Source organism: Zootoca vivipara, chromosome 4, assembly GCF_963506605.1.
Source record: "Zootoca vivipara chromosome 4, rZooViv1.1, whole genome shotgun sequence".
NCBI lineage: Eukaryota > Metazoa > Chordata > Lepidosauria > Squamata > Lacertidae > Zootoca > Zootoca vivipara.
This window is the reverse complement of record NC_083279.1, coordinates 86,620,766-86,633,096: the sequence shown is the minus strand read 5'-3', so window position 1 is coordinate 86,633,096 and position 12,331 is coordinate 86,620,766. Positions and strand designations below refer to the sequence as shown.

Sequence of the window (12,331 nt, the reverse complement as noted above, 5' to 3'; positions counted from 1 at the left end):
TAAAAGGGTTAGAAATGGGCCTGCAATATCAGAATGTAGTAAGAGCCTGCTGGATCAGGTCAATGTCCCATCTAGTCCAGCGTCCTGTTCTCACTGTGCCCGACTGTATGCCTGTGGGAAGCTCACACTCAGGACCTGAGCACAAGAGCCCTCTCCCCTCCTGCAGTTTCCAGGGGCCGAGGTCCCTTCAGGCCCCCAATAAAATATTTGAGGGGGACGGCCTCCCCAAAGCTGATGGGCATTGCCCTTCAAATGGCATGTGTGTACTGCATCACGTGATCAAGCATGGTGGGGCTTACCTGGTCCCTCCCCAATATTTTATTCAAGTTGGCACCCTTGGTTTAACTTGTATCTGAGCTGAATCCCTCAAAGTTCAGCTTCGGTGGATGTCCAGTGAGGGGCAGTGACTGGCCCAAGGTCACCCAGTGAGCTTCATGGCTCGGGTGGGGACTTGAACCCTGGTCTCCAAACTTCTAGCCTGGCACCCTAACCACTACACCATTCTGGCTAGAATCGGCTCCTCCGTCATTGGAATAAAACAACCTTCCAGACCTAGCTGCCCGTGACAGTCCATTGCAAGCAAAAGATACCAAAGTGTTTTGGAGTCTCTTGAAGACTAGCAAAGCTGGAACATGTTGACTCGCATGCCCTATATTATTTGGGTAGAGACATGAGTTGCCTAAAAGGGCACCGCGGTTCGGACACTGGTTTTCTATCTCACTCCAAAGACAAAGTTTCCTTTTTCCCCTCTGAACTGCTTGCTATTTTTAGCACGCACCCCCCCCTTTTTTTTGGCCACACTGATTTAGACCAGATGGGAAGAAATTTCATTCCAATTAGCGTCGAGCAGAAAACATAACCAGACCTTCGATACCAAGAGGAGTGAGTCAGTGATACTGGGGGATGTGCCGGTTTTTTAATTCACGCCCAGGAATGACAATCGACATGAGGGGTGAGGCATACAGCCCCTCGGGCCCCCACTCCGAGATAGGGGTGGCAGAGGATTTAGTTCAGTCTGCATTTCCAAGTGCACTGACCTTATTCGCTACTCCCAGACTTACACACAGAGTGGAACACAGCTAACCATCCAATTGCATGCGCCTGTTGATTTTGCAATACGGTTTCAGTTAAAATAAAAATGCACATATGCATATTTGGGTGGAAAAGGCATACAAAACCAAAGCGTGGAGGCCGGGTGTGTGTGTGAGGTGGGGTGGAGCCAGTGCAAACATTCCTGGACATTTTTATAAGGTCTGAGTAGGGTTTACCAGTCCTAGCCTCCAGACAAGCACCCTTAGTTTGCAAACAGATGTCTGTCACACGCCCCCTTCGTAACTGGGGCAGAGAAACTTCTTCCGCCTGAGGGTTGCATGCCCTTCTCAGGCCCAAATGCCAGTGGTGGGTGGAGCGAGAGGCAAAAGCGAGCCGAGCGATGGATGCAAATTTTGCCTTTGCATGGTAGCTTAATTTCTACACATGCATGCACATCCCTCTCTATCCTCCAGCTAGACCATTAAGAGGCGGGGGATACTTCCAGCCTAGGAACCCCTTTTAAATTTCCCCAACACCACCTCCACTTTCAGGGGTGGTGTGTTTCTCAATACACGCCACCCTGGAAACCGCAGGAGGGGAGAGTGCTGCACCACTCAAGTGCTGCTTGTGGACTTCTTGCGGGAATCTGGTTGGCTACCGTGAGAGCAGAATGCTGGACTAGACGGGTCATTTGGCCTGACCCCAGAGACGGGGGGGACGGGTCGCAAACTGTCGGTAGGGCAGAGGGCTACATTTCCTATACAATGGAACCTTGGAAGCCAAACTCAAATGTTTCGGCTCACGAACGATCAAATACCGGAAGTGATTGTTCCGCCTTTTGAATGATTTCCAGAAGTGTCTGGCGTGGCTTCCGATTTGCTGCAGGACACTCCTGAACAGACTCCTGGAACGGATTAAATTCGAAAACCAAGGTACGACTGCACTCAAAACCAGTCGAGTCATTGGCAGCTGTCCTCTTCGTTTACTGCTGCCTTCAAGCGTGTTTACCTGAATACGGATGTGTTTGCTGCATGTTGACCTGGTTCCTTCTTTGGTCTTTATAATCTGGCGGGGGCCTCGTCAAGTGCCGGTTCAGCTGATCCTGCGGAGTCATTTTCTCCTATGGGATTGGAAAGAAAAGAGAAGGTGAACCCATTCTCTCCGTTAGCCAAATGGAGAGCGATCTGAACGCGAACACAACTCGGAACGGCTTTTGTATTCGGGGGAGACTCCTGCGATGCCGGTTTCAAGGCCATGGCACAGAAGGAAGCATGGGGAGGTTTTGCAGGTGTGTCTGGCGTGCAGATTCTGCCGCCTTCCCACATGACATCAGGCGGGGTGTCAGGGAACTGGCTGGGTCAGCAAAGATAGGATGAGGGCTGTGTATAGAGAAGCTTTAAATGTTTGATTGTGCTTTTTATATTTTGCTGGAAGCCACACAGAGTGGCTGGGGCACCCCAGTCAGATGGGAGGCATTTAACTAATAAAAAATAGAATAATAATAATAATAATAATAATAATAATAATAATAATATAACTACTGCTACTACTATTGGCTGTATGCTTCAAATCTAGGGAAAATGCTAGGGAATAGAGACAAAACTACACGTGATTCTAAGGGCATAGTTAGCAACTACATCAGGGTTTTAAAGTTTTAATTATAAATGTAGTGGTCCTCCCTATTTTCATCAAGACATAGGGAGAGAGAGAGGTGGGGGAAAGGAAATTTTTAACCCTTCCACCCCCAGTCACAATTCTAATGAAAACTGCACCCCCAGTGCCATTATTAGCCTTAGAAAAACGCTCCCCTTGCTGCCAAACCTGGACAGAATAATAAACCTATACCCAGCAATTGTGTTCTAAACACTACACACAATTATTTCAGTAACCTTTGCAACAGGGATCATGGAGCTGTAGAGTTGGAAGGGACCCTTAGGGTCATCTAGTCCAACCCCCTGCAATGAAGGAAACTAAAGCATCCATGAGACATGGCCATCCAACCGCTGCTTAAAAACCTCCCACCTCCCAAGGGAGTCCGTTCCACTGTCTAACCCGAGGCTCTCCAAATGGTGTCGAGACTCCATCTCCCACCAGCCCCAGCCATCATGCCCAATGACAACAACAACTGGTTCCCTACCCATGCTTTACAACAACCTTACAAGGTAGACCGGGCTTATTATCCCCATATTGCTTGCAGATGGGGTACAAAAAAAGAGAGGGTGGCTTGCAGAAAGCCAGCTGAATCTGGGACTGTGGTCTTCTGGCTGCCAAGATCCATGCCTACTTTTGACATACTTGGCAAGGCTTCCCTGCTATAACTAACACCCCCCCCCCAAAAAAAAGGGAGAGGGGGGAGGTGAAGCCAGCAGCACGAATTGGCTAAAAACTAGTTTTTTGAATGCTTTCCCTCTCAGCAGATTGTCAAAAGGAGTTCTCTCTTCCTACAGAAGGAAGGGATTTTCGGCCCAGCTCTGCAGTCTGCGAGAGGCGTCCAGTAAGCAGAGAACGTGTCGCCCGAAGGTATGCAGGCACTGAGCATGGGTGGTCCCCGTGCGCTGCCAGCATCTGCTGAGGAAGGAAATGGAACTTGCTGCTGTGCGCCAGCAGTTTGGCTGCCCTGTAACCTGCTTTCCTTGTGGCTGAACGCACAGCCTTCCCAACCGCCCTGTGTCAGGCTGCTAACTTGCACTGAGGAATCACTGCAAGGTTGGAAAGGGGAGAAGGGACCAACGCTTGGCAAACAAACATAGGCTCCACATGCAAAAGGTGTGGCAGGTTTAATTCCTTTGCATCCCCAATTCAAAGGACCTCAAGGCAACTCCACAAGGCACCAGGAACCAAAGGTCATATGACAAAGTCAAAAGTTTTTGGGAATTAGTTGATAATGAGCTAAAAAAACTATTTAAGTATACGTTCCCAAAAAACCCCGAGACTTTTTCGTTAGGGCTGATGGGAAATGACATTTAAAAAGCAGACCAAAGACTGTTCATGTAAGCCACAGTGGCAGCGAGAGTATTAATAGCCCAGAGATGGAAAGTGCAGGAACTACCTACAATTGCGGAATGGCGAGTGAAGATGTTGGAATATATAGAGCTGGCAAATTTGACATGCAGAATTCGAGACCAGGAGGACACGAAATTCAGAGAAGAGTGGAGTAAATTTATGGACTATGCAAAGGAGAACTATAAGAATTTAAAGACTCTGGCGGGCATAAATGAGATCCTACAACATTGATTTAATACGGGTATAATCTTTGGTATTGAGTTAGCATTTAATTTTGGGAGATTGTAAAACGCGCGAGTAAAGTGAATTAAGGTATCTACTTAAGGGAGGAGGGAAGTCAAAGCTTGATAGAGCCAAGTAATGTACAAATGTATCTGTTGATGTAAAAAAATCTGAGAAAAACAATAAAAATTCATTGATTAAAAAAGAAAAGAAAATACTTTCTATGTACACAGCGACAGGCGCACGGATACTACTAGCCCAGAGATGGAAAGAAGACAAAGTCCCTACCAGGGAAGAATGGCAAACTAAGCTGTTGTATTATGTCAAAATGGCAAAACTGGCCGGAAAGCTCAGGAACCAAGAAGACCAAAACTTCAATAAAGAATGGGAAAAGTTCATAATTTACTTGAGAGACCACTGTAAGCAGATGAAAAAATTAGCAGGACTGCAATAACACTTGTAATGTAGACGATATCAAGGATAAAATGGAGAGAAATAAAATTTGGATGATGAAATAATATGCAGTTGAAAAGGTTTATAATAGGACCCATGGAGGGGGATGTGGGAAGTCAAGAGATTCAGAGAAAACTCCAAATATGGATATGTATTTTGTATTGTTATAACTCTATACTTGTAAAATCAAATAAAAATTATTTCAAACATAGGAATAAAAATACAAGACACCAGGAAGTGTAGAGAGGGCAAAGCGGCGGTCTGTCTCAGCGTATGACAGTTTGCATTGCACATAAAGTTTAATCTAAACAGCTCACCCCAATCTCCACACTCACTGGCTGTGGTTTTGCACTACTCTAAATCCACGGGAGGGTCTGTTGTGCGAATTGTTCCCGTGTACAATTAGTGCAGGGAATCTTTTTGCACTTTAACAGTCTGGATTGGGACGCTAGCATAGGGCACGGGGGTGGGCCTTCAGCCCTCTGCAACCCACTGTGTTCCTGATCAAGAAATGGCACCCCACGCTTGCAATCTGCATTGGGGAAAAAGCTCCCGTTGGAAAAAAAGCTCCCGTGGAAAACAAAAGCTCCCATTTCCTCCTGTGGGAGCTTCCCTCACCCTCCAAATACAAGCAGAGCAGGTGAAATGGGCAGACTAAGAATGACCCAGTCGCTGTTTTCGCAATACCAGCTTCTGAATTCTACACGGCACCGATTTACATAGAAAATAGAAAAGGGAATCTGAAAATTTACCGCTTCAGTTAGTATCTTTTGTTGTTGTTGCTGCTGCTGGTGCTGCAGAAGGAGTTGTTGTTTCAGCTGCTGATTCAGCAGAGCCTGCTGAGGTGAGTTCATGTAGCTGCTCGCAGCATTTGGATTCGTGCAAGCGTTTGACGTTGGATTGGGGCCTGCGCTTTGGCCCAGCACGGAGTGTTGATCCTGCAAAAGAAAGAAGAAAAAAAGAGGAAGATAAAGACTTGCAAAGATGCACATAGGCAAAAATGGAAAACCAGTGCTTCCCCAGGCTTTTGGAGGCTGATTAAAATTATATAGCAATGGCTACATCAACAAAGATGTAGAAGCTGATCGTGAAGCTGAGGCTCCAATACTTTGGCCACCTCATGAGAAGAGAAGACTCCCTGGAAAAGACCCTGGTGTTGGGAAAGACGGAGGGCACTAGGAGAAGGGGACGACAGAGGACGAGATGGTTGGACAGTGTTCTCGAAGCTACGAACATGAGTTTGACCAAACTGCGGGAGGCAGTGCAAGACAGGAGTACCTGGCATGCTATGGTCCATGGGGTCACGAAGAGTCGGACACGACTAAACGACTAAACAACAACACATCAACAAAAACCATCAACACAGTCACAGCATGACCCACTTCTGAAACTTTCTTCTCTGTGGGGTGGAGAACTTTTTTGTCTATTTGCTATCCTTTCGCTCTCTCATTATTTGTCTCAAGCCAGTTCCCAATATTCCTCCCCGCTCACCCGATACCCCATTATACTCTAGCATGGCCCACAGACAGAGCTCAAAGCAGGGTTGTGCTTGATGGTCACCGGTACAAGGATCTGAAATTAAGGTGCAATGTGTATCTGTGCCCAGAGACTGTAATACACCCCAAAAGTACTAGAACTATAGAGTTGGAAGGGATTGTGTAAGTCACCTGGTCTTGCCTCCTGATCAATGCAGGATCTACTATGCAAGATGCAACTTTGGCTTCCCCAAAAGATCATCCCAGTGCTTCGATAGGCAACCTGCTTGTTGTTTGTGTTAATTAATTACCCGCCCTTCACCCTAGGGCAGGTAGCAACAATTAAAAGACAACAACATTATAAGCCATTTAAAAACCACAAAAAATTAAACCACAAAAATATATTCTCTTTCTCTCTCTCTCAAAAAAAAACTTTCTATCTCTGTCACACACTACCGTGACCAAGAAACAGAACCATGGACAGGGCTTGGCAGTTAACAAGGCAGCTCACCCTGGTCAAGGAACCTTTAGTTCTCAGTGGCTTCCATTCAATTCAATGGGACAAACTAAGGGTTGATTCACACTTCCTCGGATCCTGCTGATCCCCCCTGGAGAAAACTGCTCTTTTGCACTCAGTGGGAACAAATGGCAATTCAGGGTTTTTCCAGATTGACATTTGCTCCAATTTAGCACTAAAGAGTGGGTTTTTCCATGGGAAAGGAGCACGGCAGGGGGGAAACCGACAGACCTGTGCTTTATAGTCATGGGACAAGCAGAAGAGGGGATGAGCCCTAAAGTGGGGAAACTGATGGAATGGGACAAAACTGACCTCCTGGTCCAAGCAGTGACCGGCAATAGGCTCATTTTATCTCCATCTAATGGTGCCCCTGAATCAGATTTGAAAAGTCCAATTTCAAAGAGGAACCAGTACCACTGGGTACACAGCAGGGGTGAGAGCAATTAGTTACATAGACGTTTTAAAAAGTGGGTGACTGATCCAAGTTAATCTTAGGTTGCAAGATATTTTAAGGTTGCTGTTTGCTAAGGTCTTGTGCAAACTACCGTCCTCCTTAAAGTATTTTGAAAGGAAAATTATGGCTAAAGAGATTGGCTTTGCATTCCATTTCCAAGCTATGCTCTTCCTATTGTTGTCTTTTTATATCCTGTAATGGGATTCATGTGGTTTCACTTTGCAGACAGTGCAGATGTCCCCCCACTCATTGCTCTGAAGTTTATGGCAAAACTAAGGAATAAAAATTATTTCATTTCTCCAGAAACTACCACACTTTGCCTTTTTTCATATAAGCTGGGCAGCACACACACACACACACACAAGTCTCTGGCCCTGCTCCTCCATCGGGCTCAGATGCTCAGCTCATAACCACCAGAAGCCATATATTCAGTATTGTCGGTCTGACTTGCTGGAGCTCCCTCCTGGCTAAGATTGAACCAGCCCCCAACTCCCTGCTCAATTTTAGGTGTTTGACAAAGAACTTTCTATTCCAGTAGGCATTCAAGGTCCTTTTCTCTCTTTATGATAATGGATTTTATCCGTTGCATATGCTTTTTTGCAATTTTATATGTACACCGCTTAGAAACTTTGGTGATTAAGACATATATCGAAGGCTGTGAAATAGACGGCAGATAGATAATCGGGACCCCAGAGAGAGAGAGAGAGAGAGAGAGAGTTGCGCCCTTCCTTAAGCTCCAGATTTGCGCTTGCGATCACGTAGCAACAGCAACGGCAAAGCAGCCCTTCGTCACTAGCCTTGTCAAGCCTTGAAAGGCGGACAATGGTTGGCCGTGATGAATCATGAAGTGGTGTCTTGTTCGCTTCTGCACGTGCTCAGTGCAGCCTCCTGCCGGGGCAGTCTGACATATTTCCTGTCTGGGCTACAGGGTACCCATGCACGATCAAACAGTGCTGCATTTATTTTATTTTATAAAATGTCCACAATGCACAACGACACACACTTTTGAATTCCCGTGGGCCAACATTTCATCATTTTCTCTGGGTAAAAGTGTCTGAAAGCATGAATCATAGGAATACAGGAAGTACCAAGTCAGACCACTGGTCCATCTACCTCAGTATTTCCTACTCTGACTGGCAGCAGAGCCAGGGAGTCTCTCGTAGCCCTACTTGGAGGTGCCAGAGATTGAACTTGGGAGCTTCTGTATGCAATGCAGAGGCTCTGCCAGCGAGCTACCACCTGCCCCTAAATTGTAAAAGACAAAACATGTGCTTTGCTTAAGTGTCTTCTTCAATACACAGGCTTATAACTGGTGATCTGTTTTACTTTCTTACCAAACTGGGGTGCAGCGAGGACGGAGGGTTTTAACTACTTTGCCACCAAAAATCCCCCATCCCTGATGCTACTACTTTCTGAAAGACAGCAGGTGGAAATGGCAGCATCAAAGAGCAATTTCTGATTGGAAAATTAAAATCTCCCTCCTCAATGAACCACAGACCCTATCTCAGTTGCGGGGTACATGGCTGACTTTGAGATATAGAACTACAGTGGAACCTCAGTTCCGGAACGCCTCCGCTGTCGTACATTTCAGTTCTCGAACTCCAAAAACCTGGAAGTAAATGCTTCCTTTTTCGAACGTTTTTCGGAAGCCGAACGTGCTACGCAGCTTCTGCCGCGGGCAAGAAGCTCTTGCAACCAATGGGAAGCCATGCCTCGGTTTTTGAACGTTTTGGAAGCCGAACGGGCTTCCGGAACAGATTTCGTTTGAGAACCGAGGTACCACGGTATGTATCTTTATCTATAAACACATACATTCTAGGGGCTGACACCCCTGCAAACTTTGTTTGCCAACCCCTCTCCAACCTCCACCACCCCACTCCCACCAAAGCCCCCTACCCTTAGTCCTTGCCTAAGCCTTTCCCCTCCCAAACCTCTGCAGCTCACCTGTGCCACTCCTTGCTCAACCTGTTATACCAGGCATCCCCCAAACTGCGGCCTCCAGATGTTTTGGCCTACAACTCCCATGATCCCTAGCTAACAGGACCAGTGGTCAGGGATGATGGGAATTGTAGTCCAAAACATCTGGAGGGCCGAAGTTTGGGGATGCCTGTGTTATACCACTGCAAGCCCAGATTCCTCATTGACTCGGCCCACCTGTGCTGCAGCACCACATCCCTTGCTTGACCTGCCCAGCCACTGCAAACCCAGCTTGCTCGCTGCCTCCACCTGCATTGCCACACTGCCCCTTTGGTCAGCTTTCACCCACTGCCACAATCTCAGCTCCCTTGCCATTCCTCTTGCTCGCCCATGGTATACCCCTGTTACGATTCTACGAGTCTATTGGTCACAGGCCTAATAACTTAGATCCTTTACCTTATACATTGAGTGTAACACAGTTGGATGTGACCCACAGATCAGCGTGGTATTTGCGTTTGCTGGTGATGCACAATTTAATCGTAAGGCATATAATGGAAACGCATTTGTGACTGCTTACCAAGACAGGATTCTAAGCCGTTTACAAGGATGGAATTCAATGAGCCAAGCATTAAAGCTCAAACATCCCTAATTAAAATATGCAATAGGAAGAACCCCACTGAAACCGCGCGGTAATTAAAGCAAAAACTCAGGACGAGAGTTTGACCGACCTAAATGTCATTTTAGGTAGCATCTGGGGGCTGCGAAACCTCAGACAACGTTCCCAAAAGGTTCCTTGTCTGAGGTTTGGGCAGGCTTCCAAGAGGCGCTGATCCAACCATGATCCCCACAAAGTCACCCCTCCGACTTGGCAGAAGCTTCCTCGCGGAGGCTGCCAGAGCGTGGCTGTGTCGTCTGTTGCGGCCCCTTGCAAATCGAGGTGTGTTCCTCCCACCAGCTCAGGAGAAGGAAAGACCCACTGCGCTGGAAGGGTGGGGTGGGGGAGAGCCTAGCTTTCTGGGTACCCCTCTCTGTTGGAAGTCACTGTCCCAATTCCACCTTCCTAGAGATTTTGTTTGTTTGTTTGCAAGATGCCTTTTCTTTATCTATCTCAAATATTTTAAAGCTGCCCCTCACCAGAGAGTGACATCAGGGCAGGGTACCATAAGATGAGTTAAAACCAAGGGGGTCTCATGGGAATATAGAAAGCTGAGTCGGAACACTGGTCCTTTGCTGAGCCAGACAAAAGGTCCTCCTTGTTCCACAGTTTGCACTAGCGATGGAGAATCACAAGCCCAGTAGCCAAAAGAAACCCTCCAAATATTTTGATCTGGACCTTGCTACTTCTCAGGCCACACTTTTCCCAGCCTTGCTTCAAAATCCCTGAGAGTATATTTGCCTGGCTGGACTGTGTCCTTGATAATGATTCTAATATCCCAAGGGCTGTCCCATGGAAGATGGAACAAGCTTGTTTTCTCCTGCTCTGGAGGGAAGCACTTGAACCAATGGCTTCAACTTCAAGTTACAGGAAAGGAGATTTCCGACTAAATACCAGGAAGCACTTTCTGATGGTAAGAGCCGTTCAACAGTGCTTCCCTCGCGAGGTTGTGGACTCTCCTTCCTTGGAGGTTTTAAAGCAGAGGCTGGGTGGCCATCTGTCTTGGATGCTTTAGCTAGGATACCTGCATTGCAAGGGGGTTGGACTAGATGACCCCCGGGTCCCTTCCAAACTTTGCTATTCTATGGTTCTCACTTGCTTGGGTGGAGGACAGGAAGGGCCATGCTTGGTATGTTTTCGGTTGTTAGTTTGTTAATGTTGCTAATATTGTTTTGAGTGCTGTAGTGCTTTGTGAACCTTATAACATGATGTTTGTTGTGGTTGTGCTGCTTAGCTTATTTTTTTTAGTTGTTTTGTTAATACAGTAGTGTTTTGTAGAAGGGGGTTGTTTTGCTGACGACTAGTAATTACAACCGATGGTTAGTTGATTGTTCTATGTGATTCATGTTGCAACTGTGGGCGTTCTTATTATTATTGTTATTGCATGTGAGCAGCTTTGTGATTTGTGTCAGTGAAAAGCAGCACAGAAATATAATTTTAAAAATGTAATGAAATAATACTTGTTTGCGTGTGTAGGTCAACAAGAAAGGAGCTGAGAGAGAAAGAAAATATTCTGACACTGTCATGTTCTTAAGAGATTAAAGTAATCTTTTATATAGCACGGAGGAACTGAGATAGAGAAGGAAAGATTACTTGAGCCAAGAGTAATGTGTTTGCATGACTCAGTTGTTTCATTTACGCTGCCTCGTTGCCATAATCATGCACAATTTCTTCCAGGGAAGGGAGAAAATGTGGCTTAAAGGAATTGTCTTTTAAAAAGCAGGGAGGAGGAGGAGGAGGAGGAGGAGGAGAAAAGCGGGACGTAAAATTATATTTCCCACCTTACAGTAAATAAAAAGATATTTGAGGCCTGATATAATACATGCCTGACTGGTGATTGTCCTCTTTTGCAGAGTTTGGAAATTAACAACAGAAAAAGTTGTACGCTTCCCTCTCTCCTTTCAGTCAGCCCAACCACAGGTATGCCTGCCAGCGTTTCATTGCACATTCTTCTCATGCTCAAGGCCTGACAGTGAGATCATATCTACATTTCGTCCTGCTGAGGCCATCCTCGGTTTGTTCCAGCAATCCAAAAAGAGGGGTGGGTGGGAGGGAGGAAAAAGACCACATGGGGGCAACAGTTATTCTTAGGAACTGTGTAACTGTCGGGCACCCAGAGGTTTTACATTGTGCCATCTTTCCCCTCGCATTGTGGGGAAGGGCAATCATTCAGCGGGAGAGTACAGTAGCAGTACCTCGGTTTAAGAAGAACCCTGTTTATGAACTATTCCGTTTATGAACTCTGCAAAACCGGAAGTAGTGTCCCGGTTTGCAAACTCTACTTCGGTCTAAGAATGGAAGCCGAACGGTGGAAGGGCACCGGTGGCGGGAGACCTCATTAGGGAAAGCGCGCCTCTGTTTAAGAACAGACTTCTGGAATGGATTAAGTTCGTTAACCGAGGTACCACTGTACATGCTTTCAAACGCAGAAGATACCAGGTTCAATACTTGGGCTTTCCGCGTAGGACTCTGGGTCCGAATTGTCGGTGTAGGAGCCCAAGGGTAGGGAATCTCAGGGTCAGGGGCGGCCCTACAATGAGGCAGAGTGAGGCAGCTGCCTCAGGCGGCAGTTGCTGAGAAGCGGGGAGCCAGAGCTATGAGAG

The 12,331-nt window shown here is 46.6% G+C and overlaps 1 protein-coding gene across 1 annotated transcript in view; it reads right to left on the bottom strand.

The window, feature by feature from the left end:
* Positions 1-12,331, bottom strand: part of MAML2 (mastermind like transcriptional coactivator 2) — a 143,883-nt gene that overhangs the window by 3,901 nt on the left and 127,651 nt on the right. Inside the window, exons 3-4 of the mRNA XM_035116594.2 lie at positions 5,463-5,648; positions 2,041-2,152 (exon numbers count right to left, since the gene is read on the bottom strand). Of these exons, the coding sequence (XP_034972485.2) occupies positions 2,041-2,152; positions 5,463-5,648 (298 nt within the window). The remainder of the gene's footprint in view (positions 1-2,040; positions 2,153-5,462; positions 5,649-12,331) is intronic.